Source organism: Nomascus leucogenys, chromosome 11 (genome assembly GCF_006542625.1).
Source record: "Nomascus leucogenys isolate Asia chromosome 11, Asia_NLE_v1, whole genome shotgun sequence".
NCBI lineage: Eukaryota > Metazoa > Chordata > Mammalia > Primates > Hylobatidae > Nomascus > Nomascus leucogenys.
In genome coordinates, this window is record NC_044391.1 from 116,011,270 (window position 1) to 116,035,455 (window position 24,186).

General features: G+C 54.6%; 1 protein-coding gene across 1 annotated transcript in view; it reads right to left on the reverse strand.

Annotated features, from left to right (window-relative positions):
• Window positions 1-7,909: 7,909 nt before the first annotated feature.
• The window catches only part of XXYLT1 (xyloside xylosyltransferase 1), a 194,451-nt gene continuing 178,174 nt past the window's right edge, over window positions 7,910-24,186 (reverse strand). The window contains exon 4 of the mRNA XM_030823004.1: window positions 7,910-10,622. Coding sequence (XP_030678864.1) covers window positions 10,226-10,622 — 397 coding nt within the window. The 3' untranslated portion in view covers window positions 7,910-10,225. The remainder of the gene's footprint in view (window positions 10,623-24,186) is intronic.

The window sequence follows — 24,186 nt, forward strand, 5'->3', positions numbered from 1 at the left end:
GGGTTTCGCTATATTGGCCAGGCTGGTCTTGAACTCCTGACCTTGTGATCCACCTGCCTTGGCCTCCCAAAGTGCTGGGATTACAGGCATGAGCCACTGCTCCTGGCCAGATAAAGGGAATTTTATGGTGAAACAATTGCCACAGAGACTGTCATGTCCCAGGAATCTATTAAGCTAGAGAAGAAGACAAATGTGAACACAGGATATTAATTCAGTGGGGGCACAGAGGGGCCTTTCCTGCCGGGAGTGTTCATTTCTGAGCCTCCACCCCTCGGTCTGGCCTGATGCCAAGTCCTCCCAAGTGCCTGGCACTCTCCCATCCCTCCGTCCTGTGGCTCCCTCTGGGATTCTGGGGGCTGGGCAGCCCTGGGCCTATCTCCACTCACTCTGCCCTCCTGTTCCCTGAATCTGCCGCTTCCATTTCTCTCCTGTACTGAGGAAGGGGGTGATTTTCAGTTATTCCCAGGCAAGTAGCAGAGAGTTAAGAGGGCCCACCCTGTGCCTGGTAGTGGAGTCAGTGGAGTCAGGTGCAGGGAGCACGAAGATGCCAGAGCTCCTGCCGCATCCCAGGGATGCAGGAACCAGAGGGACAGTGGGATGCAAGAGGCGGTGGGAGCACGGTGGTGCCTGTGCAGCTAGAGGTGCAACCCGCTGAAACGCCAGGCCCCTGGGACCCGCATCAGCCTCTCGTGGCATCCAACGACATGGAGTCCAGCAAAGTGAAATTAAAAAGGTCCGTCTGTATCTGTGTGCCTTGAAAAAGAGTGAGGGTCCTATTCATAACCCCGGCCGCAAGTGTCACCATCTCTCGAACTCTCAGCCTCTCGCTCAGGACTCTTTCCATGAAACAGGTCCTAAGCACCTCTCTCCTCTCCCCTATCATGGAGCCGCACGGCCTCCCATCAAAAGGGCCCTGGACTTCTGCTTCCTTCCGCAGGCCATGCCAGAAAACACAGGCTGCTCCTACACAGAGGCCCCAGCAATCTGCCCTCCGCCCCCGCCTCCTCCACCCACCGCAGGACACGCAGCTCGTTGCTCAGGATGACGCTTTTTCTCACAAGAAGACCTGGACAAGAAAAATTCTCCACCAACTTGCAGAGGGAGCCTCAGGGTGTCACAGGTGACAGGAGGGACACCCAGCTCCAGCTGAGGGGGGCAGGGAGGCTTCCTCTCCCTCGAGCTTAGTCCTCACAGAGGAGCAGAAGTGGAAGGAAGAAAGCGGCGAGGAGCAGGGCAGGTGCTCCAGCAGAGCCGTGGGAGCCATTCGTTCCTTCATCCCCACGGGTCACGGGCTGAAAAGACAGACTCAAAGTTAGCTCTTTCCACGATGGCTTGTTCACACAGACCTGAGTCCGGAGGCGCCCTCTGCGCTTCGTATAATTCCCACTTTCTTGTCTTTTGGTACCAAGAGATTCCAACCAAAGGCTTCGGTCCCCTGGCAGGTCTAAAAGCCTGTGATGACCGGCCAGGAGCCCCAGCCTGAGAAGGCCCCGTCCTGTCTCACCCGAACTGTGCCGGGACCCCTCCCCTTTTCCACGCGGTGTGCCGGGACCCCTCCCCTTTCCCACGCGCCGTGCCGGGACCCCTCCCCTTTCCACGCGCCGTGCCGGGACCCCTCCCCTTTTCCACGCGCCGTGCCGGGACCCCTCCCCTTTTCCACGCGCCGTGCCGGGACCCCTCCCCTTTTCCACGCGCTGTGCCGGGACCCCTCCCCTTTCCCACGCGGGACAACTCCCTAGAGCGTGAGGATGCTCGCTTTGCTTTTAAAACTTTGTCTCCACCTAGGCCTTGAGGTATAGACTCTGGCACAACCCCTTTCTGCTACAAAGGAGGCAGGCGAGGGCTGGAGATGGGACTAACTTGTGTGGGTCGCACAGCAAGTCTGTGGCAGGGCAAGGATAATAATCCTGGAGGCCGAGTCCACCCAGAGCCTGGATGGGACACGGCGCAGATTTCCTCTCCAGGGCTCAGGTCATAGCCTCCCTGGTAGCTCCCTGTGTAGAGTTGGGACTCTAGCATGTGCCACAGAGAGGCTCAGAGAGGCCAAGTATGCTCGTAAAGGCCACACAGCCGCGCTTTCTCACCTGGGGCGCGCATCACGACTCCAGGAGGCGTCCCTCACCCTCAGTGTGGATCCATGGGGACCCCTCTCTGGGCACCGACCTGCAGCAGTGAGACAGACTCACTGCGTGGGAAGTTCTGTCAGAATGAGGACTGACCCGCCCTCTTCACTGCTGTGACCCCAGAATCTAGCGCATGCAGGGGCTTGGTCAGCTGAGATCATGTCACTGCACTCCAGCCTGGGCGACAGAGCAAGACTCTGTCTCAAAAAAAAGGCCAGGCGCGGTGGCTCACGCTTGTAATCCCAGCACTTTGGGAGGCCGAGGCGGGCGGATCACGAGGTCAGGAGATCGAGACCACGGTGAAACCCCGTCTCTACTAAAAATACAAAAAATTAGCCAGGTGTGGTGGCGGGCGCCTGTAGTCCCAGCTACTGAGAGAGGCTGAGGCAGGAGAATGGCGTGAACCCGGGAGGTGGAGCTTGCAGTAAGCTGAGATTGCACCACTGCACTCCAGCCTGGGCGACAGAGCAAGACTCCATCTCAAGAAAAAAAAAAAAAAAAAACTATGACAGGTACAAATGAACGAAGTGTCACAGATGTCAACTTGTGCCCCTCCTGAAAGCCTATATTCTTTTCATGGAGCTCTTCTGACTGCCTCCTGCCCATGATAAGCAGTGGCCTGACCCCGATGGAGGCTCCCCACTTTGGCATCACCCCTGGCACGGGCAGATGCTGCCTCTGGGTCTGCAGGGCTCTTCACCTTTGGAGAGCTCCTCACCTGTCTCGAAGGTGGCTGAGGTCCTGCCTCCTCCTGCCAAGCCGCAGCCTTACAGCCTGTCAGTGTGCCCAGGGCCACTCACAGATCCCCTGTGGGCCACTGGGCCCTGTCGGGATCCACACGTGGAGGGAAAGGACAGAAGAATAGGGTCTTGTTCCCTGCAAAAAGCAGATGACCCTCCCTGGTGTTGCCACTGGGACCAGCTAGCACCACTGGAGCACGCAGGGCTGGGACAGTCTGGGCAGTGTCACCACGGAGAGGTGGCTGACCTGCACAGGCAGCCTGGCCTGTGCTGTCACCTAGGGAAGGATGCCAGGGAACCTGGAAGAGGGCAGAGCGGAGACAGGACATGCCCAGAGCTGAAAGCCTTTGAGGAGAAAGAACCAAAAGAACTTGGCTAGAGGGCAGCCGAGGTGGGAGCTGCAGGAGGGGGTGCTGTGGGCTGCTGGGCCTGCAGAGGCAGGGCTCCGGGAGGGACGCTGCTGTGCCACCAGCCCCTGCTTCAGGACGGAGGCCTTGTTCTCCCACAAGTGTTGGGCGCCGATGGCAGGGAGCAGAGTCCCCAGGAGTGACCCTGGCTGAAGAAAGCTGCCTTGCCCAAGGCTACGCCCTCACTCGGGGCCGCCCATGCCCAGTGCCAGGACAGATGAGGGTTGAAGGCCCACTGCTAGGCATCCACCCAGGGCTTGTGTGCAAGGCCACCCTGGCTCTGGGGCTCTGTGTGGGATCGGCCGAGGCTTAAGGACGAACGCCAGGCTCCATCCATGAGACGGCTCGAGTGTGGGGTCGGATGGCCATGGCACTCCCCTGGCAAGACTTCAGCACACCACAGGGCTCCGAGGAAGCTCAGCCATGGCCTGTGTCTGCCCTGGCATTTCCATGCAGCACTAGGTCGGGCTGGGGTGTGAGGGAGTGAGGTAGGTCTAGGGTCTTGAAAGTTCTTTGCTACGAGTTATCTCACCTGCTACTCACAGCAGTCCTGGGAGGGCGGCCAGATCAGGAGCTGGTTAAATTCTCCCCCACTCACAGGTGTGCCCGATGGCCACAGTCATGCAGTGAGCACAGGCCAGAAGTCAGGGCCCTGCCTCCCCATCCAGCCTCCTTCTGCAGTGGCATATACCACTCATGAGGCAGCTCTGACGTGGGTCACACATGCTGGAGGATTCCGGTGTATCTTGGATTGCAATGTGTCAATGCACAGAGACACGTGAACACGAGCACCGTGGTGGAGAGAAAGTGGGGGCTCATGCCAGTGACCGTAGGGGTGGAGGCCAGGTCTTGGGGGAGTAGCTTGCACCACTTAGTCAAAAATGAAGTATCTGCATCGCTTATGATCTGGCGGTTTTTTTCCTGGATATGCAACACGAATTCTCATCGGGTCTGTAAGGAACAAGGACAGGGATGCTCACGCAGGGTTACTGGGGTGGGCGTGTGGTCCCAGGCTCCATAGGTATCCATCAGTGCACAGTGAGACCATTAGAATGGTTGGCTGCTCAGGGGATGGGAGAGGACTATGGGAATAAAAGGGAATGAAAAATGGAGCGAGAGGTGCCTACAGAAAACAGTGGCGAGCGTGGGTCCTGAAGTGACGGGGAACGTTGTCTTGCTCCATAAGGCGGCTGGGAAGGTCTGCGGTCTCCATGCTCACATGCTCCTGCACAGGCCTGAGCGGCAGGGGGCAGGGGGCTGAGGTGCAGGCTGGTGCAAAGCCCTACGTTTCAGGAAGGGAGGCTGGAGACAGGAGGGCAGCCGGCTTGGGAGATGTGAAGAGGCCCTCCCGCTCTGAGGCTCCGCAGAGTGGCCTTCAGCGAGGCTGCTGAGTGCGTCTGCGTGGTGGGACACCTCTTCCCCCTCAGAATGGGGGTGCCAGTGGAGATGCTCTGAGCTGAGCCAGCCTCAATTAAACCGGCCTTCCCTTCACTCTACAAGGTGTTTTGTTCTTTGCAAGCTCCTTGGGGAGTGGCTGGCTGGTCCGCTCAACATGCCCCGCAGGGCAGCTCTACCTTTTCTCCCCAGCTGAAGACTCGGCACTTCCCCAGGTGAAACCAGCGGGGCATGGGACTTCCTGCGGCGGGGGAACCCTTTGGAAGGTGGTCACATAGCTGAACGGGACAAGATGTTAACAGGTATAGCTGTCAATGGATCATAAGCAGAGAGGTGAGGGCTCCTGGGGGAAAGCTGATTCTCTCTGGATTTTAAATGCGCCTCCAGAGTTGGTCTGCACCCCTCACCGTGCCTGCGGAGAATGTGGGAGGAGGGAAGTGTGTAACTGTGTATTTTGAGAGAGTTTTACTTTGCATGGTCATGTCATGAATCCTAAGTGGGTGAATGATGAGTTGAGGTCTGGCAGTTTCGCATTTGATCTCGACTCTCATCTTTACCCACATGTGAACCCCAGTGGCTGCATTTGAAATGTGTTTCCCCAAACAGCTGGGGGCAGGGATACTGCCCAGAGATCTGGTTCAATCCCTTAGCTCCTTGTTTTTGCAGATGAAGAAACTGAGGCCCAGAGAGGGAAAATGTTTATCCAAGGACTTGTGACAGGTTAGCTTTGAGCTGAGGCAGCCCTGCCCCCACCTCCTGGACACGCCCAGCAAGTGGACTCCTGACTGACAGGTTTGCTGTGAGCTGAGGTAGCCCCTGACCTACTGGCTTCTGCAGAGTGGCACAGCCAACAAAAATGGGACAGCTTACAAGCATGCATCTGTTCATCCATGGGGTTACGGAGATGCTATGAACACAGTTCATGAGCTCCAAAATGGCTGTAATTTATTATTTAAAAAGAATATTCTAAGTAATAATGGTTAGAATTCCCTTACATTTGTATTATTTCACCACTTACCAAGTCCTTGCACATCTTTTCCCCCTTCCACACTCCTTTGAGGAGCTCCTACCAGTGTCTAGAACCGGGGAAAGAGGTGGCCTTGCCTGTCCGAGATGGCCAGGTAGTGACGGCAGGATATGGACTCAAAGCCAGACCTCTGTCTCGGGTGTGAGGCTTTCTCCACTACACCACCTGCTTGCTTGGAAATTTCTGCTCCCTGCCAACCTCCAGATTTAGCCCAGCCCCTGGGCCTCCCATATTAAGATCAGCCAGGAAGTGTTAAAATTAGCAGAGGTTTGGCCTCTAGTCAAAGCAGGTGCCAAGACACAGCCGCACTTACTACCTTAACCTACAAACTCCTGGTGTGCTCTAGGTTGGGGCTGTGAACCAACCCATCATGCTTTGACTTGAAATGCTGTTGAAGGAGAGGCTGCAGTCTGTTTGGTTTGACACACATAGAGGAGCAAATCTCTTCAACAAGCCTGCGTGCTTTCCAAAGGCCATCATCATTTGTAGGGTGGACTTTGTGTATACACAAAAGATGACAGTATCTGAGAAATGAAAGCAGGGTCTGGAGCTGCTATTATTAGATAGCTTTTATTTGGAGAACTGGGGCATCCACAGGGAAGCTGAAGACCCAGAGCCGACTCAGCCCAGATTATGTGTTCTTATGGGTGACATCGGCCATGGCCAGCCGGGAGCTGTAAGATGGCCAGGCTGACACTCACCTGGAACTGGGGAGAAGGGGTGTGGTTAAAAATGTACAGCATTTATTATCTTATTATAAAGGTAATTAATATTCGATGTGGAAAATACAGAAATATAGATGAAAACAAAAAGCACCTTAATCCTAGTACCCAGACATGTTATCTTTTCAGATTTTTGTTTTCCTCATATGTACAGGCATATTCTTGAGAGTGGGTTTCCATGAAGCAAGTTAAGCACAGCACAAAGAACTACACTTGCATGACAGCGACTGTAACAGGACCCCAGTCAGACGGCAGCACTCTAGGACTTGTCAAACATGGCAATGGCAAGGCACAGCAAGCCCTGGCTGCTCTGTCAGCGGGCTGGGGTGTGATCTGTCGGCAGGCTGGGGTGCCTGTGCGGTGATCTGTCGGCGGGCCGGGGTGTGATCTGTCGGTGGGCTGGGGTGTGATCTGTCGGTGGGCTGGGGTGCCTGTGCAGTGATCTGTCAGTGGGCTGGGATGTGATCTGTCAGTGGGCTGGGGTGCCTGTGGGGTGATCTGTCGGCAGGCTAGGGAGTGATCTGTCAGGCTGGGGAGTGATCTGTTGGCGGGCTGGGGTGTGATCTGCCGGCAGGCTGGGGTGCCTGTGCAGTGATCTGTGGGCAGGCTGGGGTGCCTGTTGGGTGATCTGTCGGTAGGCTGGGATGTGATCTGTCAGCGGGCTGGGGTGCCTGTGGGGTGATCTGTCGGTAGGCTGGGATGTGATCTGTCGGCGGGCTGGGGTGCCTGTGGGGTGATCTGTCGGCAGGCTGGGGTGTGATCTGTCAGCGGACTGGGGTGCCTGTGGGGTGATCTGTCGGCGGGCTGGGGTGTGATCTGTCGGCGGGCTGGGGTGCCTGTGCAGTGACAGTCTGCTGTGCACTGGGGGGTTGGAAGGTTGAGGCCACTGGTGACAGAGGGGGAGCTCCTGAGAGGTGAACTCAAAAGCAAATGAGGGATGTTGTTTGGCCTTTGCCCATTTTGACCAGCCAGCTTATTGTTTTTTTCTTGCAACAACAAAATACACACATAGCTATAGACACATTTTAATTATGGAAATGATTGCAGGGAAAATACCTTTATTATTGTGAGTCTAAAATTCTTTAGCCTTTAACTCACTTTTTTCCCATTGAAATAATTGTTTTTTTTAATGTGGTGTTTGAAACACCTATGTTTTTAGAAGTTGAAATATAGCAGAATAGATGCTCTTTTTATACATATGTGTGTGTGTAGGTATTTATCTATACACACATATATGTGTGTACGTTGATATACATACACATATGTGATTTTAAAAATAGGATCATATTAAACATATGATCTTACATTTTGCATTCTTTATTTAATAGCACATTATAAGCATTCCCTGAGGCATTACATATTCTTCAAATAATGCCTAAAGTATTCTGTTGTATGGATGAAGCACACATTATTCATCTACTTCCCCATTCCACTTTTTTTTTTTTTTTTTTTTTTTTTAAACACAGAGTCTTGCCCGGTCGCCCAGGCTGGAGTGTAGTGGTGTGATCTCAGCTCACTGCAGCCTCTGCCTCCTGGGTTCAAGTGATCCTCCCAGCTCAGCCTCCTGAATAGCTGGGCGTGCACCACCATGTCCAGCTAATTTTTGTATATTTGTAGAGACTGGGTCTTGCCATGTTGCCCAGGCTGGTCTTGAACTCCTGGGCTCAAGAGATCTGCCGGCCTCAGCCTCCGAAAGTGCTGGGATTACATGTGTGAGCCACCACGCCTGGCCCCTCTTCCACATTTTAAGTTGCTTCCAATTTTCTTCTACTATAAAAAATGTGATAAACATATAGTATATGACTCTGTCCATATCGCTCACATTTTCTTACAATCGATTTTAGACATACTGACCTTCACGAAGTTTTCATAAATATTACCAATAGCATAATAAATCCCCCAATACAATGGCTGGTGCACAGCAGGCATTCAATAATTGTTACCTATAAATAGGAAACCAAGTAGGTGAGAGAACAGACCAATTCTGTCACAGCAGAGGGCTGGGAGAGAAATCTGCTCCACCTCTTCAGGGCAGGATGTAACTGGGCAGTCTGGGGTAAGAGGGATGAGAGGAAATGGGGATGCTTTTGCTCCCCGGTGCAGGTGGACCTGCCAGTACCTAGAATGCAATGATTCCTTGCTTTGAACCAAACATGCCAATACTACCCTCTCTGATGCCCTCTCAGATGTGCCCTCTCCTTGATCCTTAGGATCCCCTGTAAGCACTCACCTTCATCACAGGAGGTGGGGAGTTCAATGGCACTGATTACACACTTGATTCAGAGCTTTCATGCAGCTGAAAACTGTGATCAGAGAACAAACATGAATCACCATGTTCTCAAAGATTATTTATTAGCTATCCTCACTTATGGGAAAAAGATAGAAAAACATAAATGAAATTGAAACAAAGCAAGATGAAAATTCCACAGCATTTCTCCAAGGACCTCAGCTAGATGATACAAATGCACCCCTGGGGCTTTCATGTCTGCAGCCTACGTATAGGAGGCCCCATCAAAAGAAATGACGCTTTAATTTCTGCTAAGGTCTACGGTCTAATGTGGTATGATAAGGGGATTTTTTTAAAGAAACTAGAATGCTTACTAGCCCACAAGTCACATCTCTTCTAAGCCCACATGGTCACACTTGGGAATTGCTGGGTTCCTTTTTGGTTTTGTTTTTTGTTTTTTTTTGTTTTGGAGATGGACGTCTCACTCTGTTGTCCAGACTGGAGTGCAGTGGTGTGATCACAGCTCAGTGCAGTGAACTCCTGGACTCAAGCCACCCTCCCACTTCAGCCTCCCAAGTAGCTGGGACAACAAGCACAAGCCACCTGGCTAATTTTTAAAATGTTTTGTAGCGATGGGGGCCTCACTGTGTTTCCCAGGCTGATCTCGACCTCCGAGCCTCAACTGATCCTCCCACCTCGGTCTCCCAAAGTGTTGGGATTACAGGCTTGACCACTGTGCCCGGCCTGGGCTCCTTTTGGAATGAGTCCTTCTGATCCAGACAGTTCTCCTGCATGTCCTTGTGGTGGCCAATCTCTGTTCTTTGATGAGGAATTTGCTTTCTGAGTAGAGTGTGGTCACCTGGAGCTGGTTTGGTTGAATAAAGGACAATGGGGTTCTGGGATGTAGCTGGGAGATACAAGCCGTGAGTGCTCTAATAATGAGATAAGTTTTCTTATGCAGGCCCCAGTTGGTCCTGAAGTCCTTCCTCAAAGAGGTGATCCTGAAACCTACACCAAATGATGCGAGCGTCAGGAGAATGTGTGCACAGCCTCCCAGGGTGAGTATGCGATGGGCTGGCGTTCGTTTGGAAACTTAGATACTGGGCTGGTCATTAAAACCTTGGCTTACCTTACCCATTTGGGGCTCAATGGGTGCTAAAGCAGTTCTGTTTGTACTTTCTTGAAAAATGGAAGCCTGTCAATTTAAATTAAATTTATATTGGTCCAAAAAAGGCCGGATCTAAAGGATTTCCATTCCTCAGAGGCAGACAGCAAGGGGGACCCTTTCTCCCCTTCCTTCTCTTCAAGTGCTTGCTTCCCAGCCCGCTGGAAGATGCCCATGCATGTCCTTCATGTCGCCTGCTCCCTGGAGGAATAAGGTCCCAAGCACCAGCAGTGCACAGGCCAGTCCTCGGCGGGTGGCCTCAGCACAGTGACCTGCCCGGCAGGAGGTCTCAGCACCTTAATCACAGGACGTTCCTGTGGTGTCTCTCTAGCGGGTCAGACACTGCCCCTGGCTCTGTCCCAAGGAGCCCTGTCCTTCCCCCAGATCTGGAGGCCCCGGGGGCAAGGCAGGGGGTGCACCTAGTCCTCCGGGATGGGAGTGTTGCAGTTCCCGTGGTAGATCTTGACGTGGCCCTCACACCGGAAATAGGCCTCGAAGACGTCACTGTAGCCATGGTCCCTCCACCAGGTGCACAGCTGCCGGTTCCAGGTACAGTCCAGCACGTGGAAGAGTTTGGGGTGCTCCATGCCGATCATGGTGAAGAAGTCCTGGTCCCCGAGGTGGCCGCGGAAGTGGTACTTGTCAGCCAGCTGCTGCACCTGCGCCGGCTCCAGCAGGCGGCTGTAGAGTGGGGACTGGCGCATGGCCTCCAGGCTCAGCAACATCACCCCGCTGTTGAATCCCGGCAGCCCCTCAGGGGGTGGGCCCCCAACCCTGGTCTGGGGGTTCTCATGGCGGAACTGCCAGAACGTGTGCCTGTGGAGAGAGAGGACAGAGTTAGTCCGGTGTGCAGGGGAACCAGCCTGCCGGCCTGCTGCCCTGGGTCTTCACAGCCAGCCCGCATGCAAACACTGCGACGACATTCTGGGGTGCAGAATCCGCGTCACTACGCCAGCAAGTGACAGAGCTGGGACCTGAACCCAGGGCTGTGGACCCCAAGCCTCAGATTCTTTCTACCATCCTCTGCTACGTCCTCACCACAGCCAACATTGATATTGACTGAGGATGTACCAGGCGCCATACTAGATCGGCTTGCTTACTCCCCACACAACCCCAGGAGATGGGTGCTCTGAGATGATACATCGTTTCACAGCCAAGAAAACGGACGCACAGAGAGATCAAGGTGTTTGCCCAAAGTCACACACCTCGTAAGCAGCAGACGCAGGGACTGAACCCAGACAATCTGGCTCCAAAGGCCACATTCTTAAGATAGCAGCAATCTAGGCAGAACTTTCCACCCCCTTGTCTCCATCTGTGATCTTGAAAGCGAGAAGGGAGAGAGAAGCAGGGGACACAATCCTGAACAGAGATCTAGTCAAGACGCAGGAGGCTGAACCCAGACTGGAACAGAACTGTTTTCTGCTTGAGAACAAGGCTCATTCATTGAGCCCCAAGCCTGCCACTTCAGAAGGCTGGGCAGGGGCTGGAGGCCTGCGACAGCCCAGGCCACACCATGGGTGAGGGTGAAAGACAGCTGTAGAAGAGCCATGTAGGATGATGTCTACTTTAGAAGGAATGTCACTTCAAGTTCAATTTTTCTCTCAGCAGATTTAGAAACCAATCTAGGTTCACAGTTCAGGAAGTGTTAGCCTCTTCTAGGTCCTCTACACAAATGCTTCCATCTGGAGGGGAGAAGAAAGACCTAGACACCTCCCTGTGAGTGCCAGGGTCAAAGCGCTGCACTGTCCTCCAGCCTCTTTAATAGCTAAGCCTTGTGTGTGCTGCAAGGGGCGTGCAGGCGGAGGGGAGAGGCGTCCAAGCCCACACCCACACAGAAGGGGTCACAGCAATCGTGCCTGTGACCTGGAGGAAGGAGGAACATCAGGAGGCCCACTGTGGCAGGGACAGGTGTGGGAGTGGGTCCTCACGGCGGGGAATGCATCATGGCAGAACCAACTCTGCCTCCCAGCCTGGAGATGCTGCCTCACTGGTCCCCACAGAGACTTCCCCACCCAATCCAAGGATAGGATCTGCGTGATGAAGCAGAAGGCACGGGGGAATAAAACCAGAGACCCTGCCCAGGCGGCCCTGAGGGGCCACTTCTCAGCACCAGCACATTGCTCCGCTTCTGGGAACAGAGGAACCTTCTTCAAGGTCTCACGTCACAGAGAGTGCCGAGACTTTGATCCTGGCGAGGGGGAAGCATTCCCTCTGGACGTTCTTACAAGGGAATCCACAGGTTCACTGCTTGTGTTCTGCTGTGACTGGCCTGTGAGTGGAACCGAGCTCTGGTGCCTGCCTGGTGATAACAGCCTTGGCAAAAATAAGCTTCTCAAGCAAACTGAGATGCTGTCATCTTGCCAGAAAAGTCTGCGATGATGGGGTCACACAGGGTTGGGATGTAGTGTGGCAGCTGTGTGTTCACTTTACCCTATTTCTTCCCAGTGGTTCATTTCAGGACCAGGTTATAAAGCAGCTAAAATTCTACCAGGCAGACCAGGGCACCACGACATCATAGAGGAGGGACCCTCTGACTAGGGGCAGCAGGTGCTTTACCACCAAGGAGCTTGATTTACCTTTCAAGGGGTGGGAACAGAAGCGTTTACCAAGGTGGAGCAGAGACCCAAAGGGAGGGAGGGCAGGGAGGCAGGACCTGTGCCCGCCGAGGTCCTGGACCACCTCATGCTCCATGGAGCCCATGCATCCGTCTTTACTGTTCCCGTCTCCTCTCTTGCTCCCCAGAGAAGCCAGGAGGGAGAGGACTCACCCAGCTGGGGGTGTGGCCCGTGCAGTCTCTTGTGTCCACAGCACCTCACAGGGCACCAGCACAGCAGGACCACAGGAAATATCACAGGGCTGATGAGGAACGACGGAAAGGCAGGTGTGGGGTGGACCGTGCAGCTGTCGACACCGGGTGGAAGCAGGGGGCAGGACACTGAGGACACGATGCTGCCGCTGCTGCACCTGCAGCTTCACTGAGCCCTCAACCTCCCCGCCAGATCTACTGTGGGGTTGAGTGAGGAGCAGGAACCCGGAGAGGCTGCTCAGATGTCATTTTAAACGGCTTCTACTCCCTAGCAAGTGGGGAGCAAAGAGGCCGCCCACAGCCCCAGGTATCCGTATCCTTACCAACCTCAGCGGGAAGGCTCCCAAATCTTCTGTGTCTGCAGCAAGGAGGAGCAAACAGTGAGCTGGCACTGAGCTTGCTGGACTCAGGAGATGGGGGCTGGAGGCAGAGAGAAGAGGACAGAATATGCCTCCAGGAGAAGGCCACGGCACAAGTGGCTCTTTGGGGACAGTGCTCAGCACCACCCTCAATCAGGATGAAGAGGTATCTGATGACAGCCAGAAAGGACTGGTCTGGGCATCAGCCTGCGAAGGAAAGGAGGGACAGGAAATTGGGTGTGCAAGCTGCCCCGTGTGTGTGCTGGAGCAGAAACACAGCCTGAAAAGGAACCCTGACTGTCCCCACCCAAAGCGATGTTCAGAGGGCCCTTTTCAAGGCATCCCTACTATCCCCAAATGAACCCAGAAAGACAGAGCAGTCACCTAGGGGAATGGCGGGTTTCTCTGGCCTCTGTGTCCGCTGGTTCTCCTAGAGGAATCGCATCAGCCTCGGGGTAGAAGGAATGATACAGGGTGTGGACAGTACTGGAGCTTGTGCGAGGAAGTTCTATCCCATGGCAAAATGGCCTAAACAGGCAGTACCGCCAATCCCCCAACGCGACAGCACAGCGTGGGTCACGAAGCCCTCTCACACTTCACCTCGGCTCCCTCTCCCTGGCAGCCCAGGGACATTACTGCCTGCATTTTTGCAGAAAGGGAACAGAGGTCCTCAGTTTGTTGCAGGCAGGGCTTCTGATCTCCAAGGTCCCTTTGATCTGACTGCCTCGGATTCCACGGGCTAGGGTTCCAAGGAGGTGCACTTGGATTTCAATCTTATTTCTGAATTTGGGTAGCACAGGCCGAGGCCAAGGCACGGGGACACGGCGATCGGGTGACGCAGGCACCGCTGGCATGTTAGGAACTTGGGGCTCAGACCTGAGGCCTCTACGAGGCAGGGCAGTGAGTGTCCCAGACCCCTGCCCTTCTTCACAGGAGCCTGGAGCTGACAACGTATATTCAGGGGCACCACCCGTGGCACGTGCAGAGGCTGCAGGAAACCTTTGTATAAATGCAGGTATTTGGTTCTGAGTCCTGGAGCATCCAGAAGTTTCTCTGACTAACCCCCCATGCCCACAACCCAGCCACTTTGCTCTAACTATCTGGATTGGTCTAATTGTCTAACTGTCCAGCCTGTGGAGAGTCTTGTTCTTGACTTCCGTGGTCACCTGGAGACCCACAGCAGAGGGGATAAGCCTTTTTTGCCCCTTTAGAAGTAATTTCAACTGGAAAACAAGCCCCCATGCAGACAGTCTCTGGTAAATATTGGGTCTTTTCAGAAGTCAAGGAGGCAAAAATTGAGAACCTTTAAGAACATTCTTCCAGTCATAAATGTATTTTCTAAATTTTTAACATTGAATATAACTTAATAATCATAAAAAAGACTATTAAAAGCTAGTCAACTAGTTTTCATGAAGAAAACCCATCTTTATGGAAAAGGGCATCTGAAGTCATTTGGAAAAGCACATTTACTTCCTCGCTTCAAGTCTTTCCCTGATGATCACAACCAAGGCCACTCTGCTGAGGGCTCTCGAGAGAGCTGGGCTGGAGAATCGAAGCCTCGTCCTCCCCAGTAAAGGGCACACGTGGCCATCAGCCCTCCCGCCGCCTCCTCCCACCACTCCAAACCACAGGCCCTTTGCCTCCGACTCTTTGTGATTTTTTTTTCTCCTGTGCATTTCTCGGCTCCTCAGGTCGAGTTCACCACCTCCAAGAGGGAGGAAGTGAGGATGGGAAAATGCTGAGCCCCGGCTGTCTGCACAAGACTCTGCAGGAAGGTTCTAGAGGCCTGTGCTGACTCAGGCTAAGTTCAGGCTGTAGGCTGTCAGAAAAAGAAGGCTCCATTTGAGGTCTGAGATTCAGCACGCGGCCTCGCAAGGCGTACCTCTAGGGCGTCCTTTAGCCTTGAGATCAGTCACTGAAGGGCCAGCATCCGGGCCTCCTCCCGGAGGAAGCACCTGGCCTGGAGGCTGTGCAGTTAGCAAGGCCCGGAACCGGGAAGCGTGATTTCCCTTATACCCAAGCATGTGCGCCAGGCCCAACGGGCTCTTGTTTGACGTGGAAGGGACCTTGTTTTCCAGTCATCCAAGATGAGAGGCCGGGAGGGAAAAGCAACGCTCAGCAGCTGCCCAGCACTTCATCCACGCCAGCCAGGTCCTCTGGGGTGATCCAGGGACATTTCAAGTCAAGTCCGCACAGGCCCAGAGGCTCTCCGGACACCCTGTGCCCTGGCTGGGTGATGCCGGCTAATTTCAGACCAATGACCCTGCATCTTGGGCATACCTGGAGCTGAGGCTGAAGTTCTGTGGGGCAGGCTCGAGCTCTGCGGTCCTTTAGGGGAACCACTGCCCCGTGGTATCAAACTGGAGAAGACATGGACATCCTGGAGTTGCAAGGCCACCACAGAGCTCTAAGTACCCGTGTCCCTAGAGCAGTCCTTACTGCCAGCTCACAACTGACCCTTATTAGGATCTTCTGATAACAAGGCCTAAAGCAGGCTGAGGTCTCCAGCTCTACTGGACAGAGAAGGTAAGAAGTGTTCCCAGGCCGGGTGCAGTGGCTCACGCCTGTAATCCCAGCACTCTGGGAGGCCGAGATGGGCAGATCACCTGAGGTCAGGAGTTCGAGACCAGCCTGGCCAACATGACAAAACCCCGTCCCTACTAAAAATACAAAAATTAGCCAGGCATGGTGGCGCACGCCTGTAATCCCAGCTACTCGGGAGGCTGAGGCAGGAGAATCGTTTGAACCCGGGAGGCAGAGGTTGCAGTGAGTTAAGATTGTGCCACTGCACTCCAGCCTGGGCAACAAGAGCGAAACTCCATCTCAAAAAAAAAGAAGTGTTCCCAACGTCACACAGGCCATTCGCAGTAGGACTGAGGCTCCTCATAGAGCCACGGTCTACCAGAGCCTGAAGACTGAGGGGCTCCTGGTTCATGTACCCATTGTGCAGATGAGGAAGCTGAGGCTCAAAAACTGGCCTGCCCAGGGTCACGCTGCTGAAAGGGCAACTCCACATTTCCAGGCAAATCATTTATGCTTTTCCACAAATGCCTCTGCCCAGAAAAGGGAACTGCTGCCTCCCACCTGCCCAAAACAAGCCCTGTGGTGAGGCGAGGCAGCACCGCTCAGACAAAGCCAGCCTGCCAGGAGGCACAGAGGCTGTGCTTTCCCCTCCGGCAGGGCCCACCTCCTCCAAGCTCACCACACTAGCACTTGGAGGAGAGCTGGGTGCCCGAATGGCTGGCAGGGCTTGCCTGGGGCAATAGGAGGGACATTAAGCAGGTGGCAGGCATGTGCTTGCCCTTGTCTGTGGGACCTCCTAAGACACACGTGCTTGTTTTCAAACCCCAGCCCTCTTTGAAGGCCAGCAACTGAGTTTCCAAACCACAACATCCCCAGAACTTGGAAAGGGCAAGCGGGGGGCGAGGCAGGGCTGCTGCTTCACAGTCTGAGCAGGCACTGGGGTCGGTCCTCAGTGGTGAAACCAGGCTGCCTGGCAGGAGAGGAGAGGACTGCTGGGGTACCAAGACCCACAGAGACCCTGGGGGTCTGGCAGCTGGCTCTGTCTGGGCTGGGAGGGAGGGTCTGTTCCAGGCGCTCCCCTCGCTCCTGGTGGCTTGCTGGTGGTCTGGGATCCTGGGAGAGGCATCACCCTGCTCTCTGCCTTCATATTCACATGGCGTTCTCCCTGCGTGCACGTGCCTCTATGTCCACATTGCCCCTTTCTATCAAGACGCCAGCCATAAGGATTGGGGCCTCCCCTACTCCAGCAGAACCTCATCTCAACTCTTTACATCTGCAACAACCCCATTCCCACAAAAGGTGACACTCAGAAGTACTGGGGGCTAGGACTTCTGCAGAGGAATTCTGGGGGACACACTTCAACCCACAGCACTCTCCAGCAATGAAGATGGAGAGAAACACCACAGCTCACTGGTACCTTGTTCTCACCATCCAGGGACTCAGAGGACACCCGTGGGGCCCTGAACTGCCCTCAGCAAACCCCCAGCCTCTGCTGCTCTCAGTGGGTGGAGACAGAATGACCCACAGTGGGCGGGGCAGCCTCTGTCCAGGAAGAGGCAGGTGTCAGTGGCTGGGGAAGGGCAAAGCAGAGGGATGAGAGATGATGCGGGGGGCGGCACGGGGACCCCAGCAGAAAGATGTCCAAAAGCTCCCCCTTGCAAAATCTGCTCTTACTGAGACATGCAGGGACACCCGAGAACACACTGAGCTGAGAGAAGAAAGCAATCAGTGGTCACCCACATGTTGAGAGGAGCACCTACTGGACCCCACAGGTGGGGAAGCAAGTAGAACCTCCCTGCCCTCCAGAAACTGGGCTAAGGGGAAGAGAAGATCCTCCACGTGAATTTGCTGACGGGGCCAGTCACAAGGTGAAGAGGGAGCGCTGCAATAACATGAACGGGACGAGGAAGCGCCCCTCACGGAGCTGGGACGGGACTCTGCGCAGATCAGCGCACTGACCGTGCCCAGCAGTGTGCCCTGAGGAGCAGCCCTGACCAGGGCTGATGCTGCAAATGCTCCTCCCTGCCCGGACTTAGGGTGTGACGGCTTCTCAGCGATCAGCCCTCGTCCACCCAGCCAGCCTCCTGGAGTCTGGAATGATAAAGGTGAGCCACAGTGTTGGTCTCGTTCCCAAAGCTGTACCAGCTATGACCAGCCCATCTCTGTGGGGCCCTGTAAAGCTTGGCCTGAGGCTGAACATCGTAGGGGGTGAACAGCCCTGATGGCAGGGCCTCTAACCTGGTGCAGGGCAGCCCTTCAGCCACCTGCAGGCCTCCGTTTCTCCAGAGCCCTGCAGAAGGGCAGCTGGTGGGCCTGAGGCCTCCACATGGCACAGCACCACCAGGACCCTGAGGTTGCTGCCCCGTACCCTCAGGATGTGCCATGCCCTTCTCAAAGGCTTCTCCTGGCCCTCCGCTCCCCGTGCCCAGCCTGCCTGGGCGTCTCAGTCATGTGGCCTTCCCCCAACACCTGCAGCCCTGGAGCTGTAAAAACAGATGGGCGGGGACTGGGGAACTCACTCAATCACCTACAGCCCAGGAGCCTCCGCCCTGGGAGGGGCAAGGGACAGAGATGAGGGGGAAGAGGCACTGGAGGGGCTTTAAGCCTGGAGCCCTACTCGGAGGGTGGAGCCAAGAACAGCCATGGCAGAGCTGGGAGGAGTGGGTGTGGGGAGGAGGAAAAGGGAATTCCATGTTGAATCCCGAACAGGTGCCCAGCAGGTGGCTGGAGGTACCGGCCGTAAGCAGAGAGCACCAAGCAGGTGGTACAGAATTCTGGAGAGTTCTGACATTTAGGGGGTGGAAGAACAGGAGCCAGGAAGATGCAGGGCATAGGAGGACCCCGGCCACCTGTTCCCACGCTGACAGCCGGGAGGCTGGTAGCGACTCAGGCCATGGGGGCCTTTGCCATGGGAGCTCCTGCAGAGCCACTGAGCTGCACGGGCCTTCCAGCAAGTAGTTCTGCAGGCCCACTGTGCCTCCTCCAGCCTCTTGTGCCCTAGGCCTCTGGGCCCAAGATGTGTCCCACCAAGTTCCCTCCAGCCTACCTCCCCCTCTTCCTCATCCCCATCCAAGCCGCGCCTTCCCCCCAGTGATGCCCTCCAAGGCTCCTCCTGATATCAACAGCCCATCCTCTGCCTCTCACTCAAACACTTGGATCTGGACAGAATGACACTCAGTACCTCAGTGCCCCTCCACAAAGTAGAGACGCATTCTGCTGCCACTCTCCCCGGTCCCCAGGGCTGCACACGGCCCCCCACACTTCCAGAGCTGTCCTCCCCAACTCCCATAGCAGCCCTGCGCCATCTGGCTGGTGCCTCCTTGCTCGCCACCTGGGATCCCCTTCCTCTCTGCTCCATCCCTAGGGACACCCTCGAGAATCCCAAATGCTGATGACCCTTCCCCTCACCTTGACCACAGTGTCCTCAAACCCCACCTAAGCTACCCACTCGGCTCTCCATGAACCTTGCCGCCAGAGGCACTCTGCTCCAGTGATGGGAACTGAGATCCCTCTCTGGCGGCAACGTCCTGACCTACCCTGCACAGAACCTGCTCATCAGACCCTTGGGAAGCTCTGACCCCTGCCCCCAGATTGGCAGCCTCAACTTGCATCTCCTGGCCCCTTACCCAGTGTCAGCTGCCCCCATTGCCTCACTGCACATGAGAATACAGCAGCGTGGAAAGCTGTAGAGGACAAGAACTTGGAAGTGCCACAAGAGGTGACAGTGACCTTGGAGGAGGAGAGGGATGGAGACCGGGAAGCCGGACCCTTGGCCCTGGGGAGTGTGTGAACAGTAGAGAACAGATGCCAGGGAGCCAGATGGCACCTAGAGGCGGAGAGGGGACAGAGGGGAGGATATTTTACAAAGAGGGAGAGCTGAGTATTCTGTATGCGAAGGGAAAGGAACGCATACGTGAGAGACAGACAGACTGAAGAGAAGAGATACAGGGGAGACGGCAGGGTGGCTTCTTTGGGGAATGAGAATCACAATAATGGCTGATATTTAGTGAGAACTTACTATGTGCCACGCCCTGTTGTAAGTTCTTAAATGTATTCAGTATAACGTTTGTAATAAGCAAACAAGGTAAGTACTATGATTTCCACGTTCTAGATGAGGAAGCTGAGGCAGAGAGCTCTAAAACGCCTGCCCAAGGTCAGGAAGGGGAGAACTGCCAGGCAGAAGAGCTGTCTGGGAAGAGAGAACCCCGGGATGCAGCTGGGAACAGACAGGGACAGAAGTGAGGGCAGCAGCAGTTCTGAGAGGTCAGGAAAGGAAGACATGAAGTCATCTATGGAGGAGGAGGGGCTGGGTGCGAGAAGGGTTTGAGAATTTGTTTACAAGGGGCTCTGCATAATACAATCGGGAATGAATAACAGGCAAATAAAGGGTGAGGGTGTGGGCAGAGTCAGGTGACTCTGGGACTGATAAGGGGATGTGTCCCGCTCATCTTTATGTCTTGAGGGCCTAGCGTGGGCATTTGATTCACAGAAGGGCCCTCAGAACTGTTAGTTTCAAATGGATGGATAAATGAAGGCGTAAGAGATTTTAAAGCTAGATGGCAGGAACTGAGGAGGAGAATGTTGGATGAAGGCAGTGGCGGGAGGAGAACATGCCTTGGGCCCAGTTCACTAGAGGGAAGTGAAGACAGAGAAGGTGAGGCAGAAAAGTTGGCTCCCCAAGCCCAGGAATCCACATCTGTGACGAGGTACTCAGTGTGACAAAGACTAGGCATGAAGGGGCCCAGATGGTGACCTGACCCGGGGATGCCCACAGCCCTCTGGACAACGCCCTCCTAGCGCTGGCCCTGGAAGGCACCCAGCCTCCAGTACTGGGGCTTGTAGGGGGAGCAGCTGTTCAAGCCCCACTACTTGTCACAGGGAGCAGTTCAATTTTGGTGGGAGCCCCAGGACCCAACCAGGAAACCACAGAGCCAGCAGCCAAAGCTGGTGAGGACCCACATGCACCCGGCCCAGCTCAGCTCCACAACCCTCCTCTTTCCCTGAATTTAAGGAGCGCGGGTGGGGTGTATGGGGGACGGTTTGTCAGAGTGAAGACAAAACCACAGAGGGTCACCTTCAGAATTGGCTCACTGTCCCCGACAGCCTCATGGTGCTGGAGGTCACAGGAAAGAGTGCCAGGACACATGGCGGGGTATTTTCCGGGACAGCGAGCAGAGTGCAGGCATGTGTGGGAAAGGCGGTAGGGAGGGTATGTGTGGAATTTAACCTTGTGTCCCCAGTTAGAACTCCATCAATCCGCACCAGTGCCCTTCACCCTCATGGAAGGGGGTGTTCCAACCCAGGAGCCAGAGGTGGCGGAGACTCCGTGGACGTGGCTCACCCAGGCACGAAGGTGCTGGGTAGTATGACCCCCGGCTGCAAACTGTTACTTCTCAAGATCAGAAACAGTGGAGCGCCCTCCCCTTCCATCTAAGGGGACCCCCACCTTTGGCTGTCCCTGCTCGCCGTCCTACACATCTGTGGCATGGATCTTGGCCAAGGCAAACATAGTAATTGGCACAGCGACAGTGTGATGGGCCAGGCCCTGCCTGCAGGAGCCTGTCATGCTGGGGTGGGCAGCCCTTCTCAGATGTCACTGTGCCTGGGCTCACCTGGGAGCTGCATTTCTGACAAGCTCCCAGGGATCGCTAACGCTGCCGGTCCAAGGATCACACTTAAAAAAAAAAAGCGTTTTTATGATTTTTATAAAGAGATGAAAGCCACTCAGTTATTTTATCCTGAAAATAGCCATACAATAGGTGGCATAGCAATTGGCAAAGTATACACAGGTTCTATGCTAATACTTGTCCCGTCTTCTCCCTCTGTCACAGTGCTGAGCAGGGCCCGGGGACAGGCTTCCTGGAAGCAGCACAATAATGCTTACAGGTGCCAAGAGGGAGGCCCAGCACTGCCACCTTCCATCGGGCTGGGGTGGAGGGAAGGCCGGGAGGCGGCAATATATCAGATTTCCACTGCCTTGAAGAAAAATGTACCAGTGCACGTATGGGTTAAGAATATAGGTTCTGGGGGCAGACAGTCCCAGTCTGGGGCTTAAATCCTGGTTCTCTGCATCCACCCTGGAGAAGGCACTCAAACTCTCTGTGCTGCAGGCTTCCAAATATAAATAGGGCTGCCGAGAAAATGTTATGAGATAATGCAAGTAAAATGCTCAATACATTCAGATGAGATAAGCAAAGCCACAATGTCAAGTTCGGCGAGCAGCAGTGCAGATTCTCAATGCCAAACACACCAGCTTCCCCTGTCGTCTGCAGCGGCCAGTGGGCCCTGCACCTGGTCTACCTGGCTCTGCACCCACCAGCAGGGTGGCCCTGGGCAAATCACCTCCCCTCCCGGGCGCTTGGTTCCTATATCTATTAAATGGATGAATTAGCCGGAGGATTACTGTCAGTCCTGAAAGCCTACAGTTCTAGGCCAGGACTAGAAGCTTCCGGGGGGCAATCACTGAACTCCAACGATTGATCTCTCTTTAACTGCGTCACAAGTGCGTGAATACAACATGGATTTGCTGCTGTTGTTACTTGCTTTTGTTTCAAAAACTCACTTCTATGTATTGACAAAGCCTCAGGGTGGATCCAGTGTGGGGCATCTGGGTGGTTTCCAATCATGGGACCTCAGCAGTGTGCTGTGTGTCAAGGGTGGCGGGCACGTAAGGCAACCACTCTACTTATTTGTTTTTGCAGAGTCCTTAGGTTTGTCCTATTTGGGTGTCTGCAGATTCCGTTTTCAGGAAATAGGGGTGATGAGTCTCAGGTGTTTGCCTCCCCGTCGGCCCTCCTCCCTGGTGGTCTTCCTGGAGGGCTGCTGACACCTGCCCCACTTCTCTCTCCCTCTGGCGCTACTGTCTGAGCAGCTGCGCAGGAGCAGGAAGGAGGAATAGGCAGGGCCAGAAAAGTTCCCTGTGTCCCTGGGACTTCCTTCCCTCAGGCATTTCGGCATAAACACATGGAACCTCGTGGGAGTCCAGCAGGAAGAAAAAGTGAGGAACCCTGAAGAGGGATATCTGGGCTGGGCACGGTGGCTCACGCCTGTAATCCCAGCACTTTGGGAGGCTGAGGCGGGTGGATCACCCGAGGTCAGGAGTTTGAAGCCATCCTGGCCAGCGTGGCGAAACCCCATCTCAACTCCACAAAAATCAGCCGGGTGTGGTGGTGCGTGCCTGTAATCCCAGCTACTCGGGAGGCTGAGGCATGACAATCGCTTGAACCCCGGCGGGGGTGGAGGTTGCAGTGAGCCGAGATCACTGGGTAACAGAGTGAAACTCCGTCTCAAAAAAAAAAAAAGGACCTCCCCCAAACCTGCCCTCAGCCATAGGGCACCCCCCCCCTGCCAAGAGCAACAGTGAGGTGCCAGGTCACAGGTGGCACAGATGTGGCCTCAGCCAGGAAGCCCTGCTCGCCCCGTGAGATAAAGTTGCAAACTTAAGCCATGCCTGCACGTTTCTGCTTGCCAGCCGAATTCCACAAAGCCCTGACCGTGACAACGTTCAGCCCTCCGGAGGGTTAAGTGAAGACAAAACAGGATACAGCGCCCGGCCCCCAGCGTCTCTTCCTGAGTCACTATATTCCTTAAAAGATCCGTGAGCCTAGTCCTTGCCTTTTCCTACGCATAAGATCGCGTCTGAAGGGGTTAGTGATGTCGCGTCTGGAGTCTCTAACCAGATGCACTCTTGCACGTAAGCCTTGATGGCCCCCTGCGTGTACTGAGCCTGTCTACCTGTGTGTAAACTGTGAGCTGAAAGTCTCGGGGCAGCCTGACAGAACCTCTCGAAAGACTTCTTCTCCCAGGCTGGAGTCCTCAGGAAACTTCTGAATAAAACAAACTTTAATTCTTTAAAAGCTTGATTTTTTCCTTTGGTCAACACCCTCCCTGCTGAGATGATCCCTGGGGCCTCTCCTCAGGCTTTCCCCACACCAGAGGTCCTTCTCCTCCTCCTCAGAAGGCAGGATCATCCCTACATCCAGGCAGGCAATAAATATTTGTTCAAGCCTGTTATAGACAAGCACCATGCCCAGAAAGAGGAGGAGGAGGGAGAGGAGAACACCTTTCCCCATTCACAGCAATCACCACCCAGCTGTATGTACATTAAATCAATTCCTCACAACTACCTGCGGTCCGTATTATTTCCATTTTGCAGACGAGGAAATGGAGGCCCAGAGAGTTACTGCGCCTGGCTGGGCACAGTGGCTCACACTGGTAATCCCAGCACTTTGGGAGGCCGAGGAGAGCAGATCACTTGCAGTCAGGAGTTTGAGACCAGCCCGGCCAACACGGCAAAACTCCATCTCTACTAAAAATACAAGAATCATCCAGGCGCGGTGGCACGCACCTGTAGTCCCAGCTCCTCAAGGTGCTGAGGCAGGAGCATGGTCTGAACCCAGGAGGTAGAGGTTGCAGCGAGCCGAGATTGCACCACGGCACTCCAGCCTGGGTGACAGTGAGTGAAAATCAGTCTCAAAAAAAAGTGATGTGCTCATGGTCACACATTCTGCCTTTTGCCCCATTAACTCAGAGCCTATGGGAAGAAGGAGCTCATCTCCTGTGCTCTCACCAAGTTCAGAGCTGGAGTGAGAAATAACATCAGAGTAAGGATTCCTAGAGGGTTTGCTTCTCTGGGAAGGTCCGGCTGGTAAAGCAGAAAAGCAGAAAACAGGCCATGAGGTCTGAATTGCAT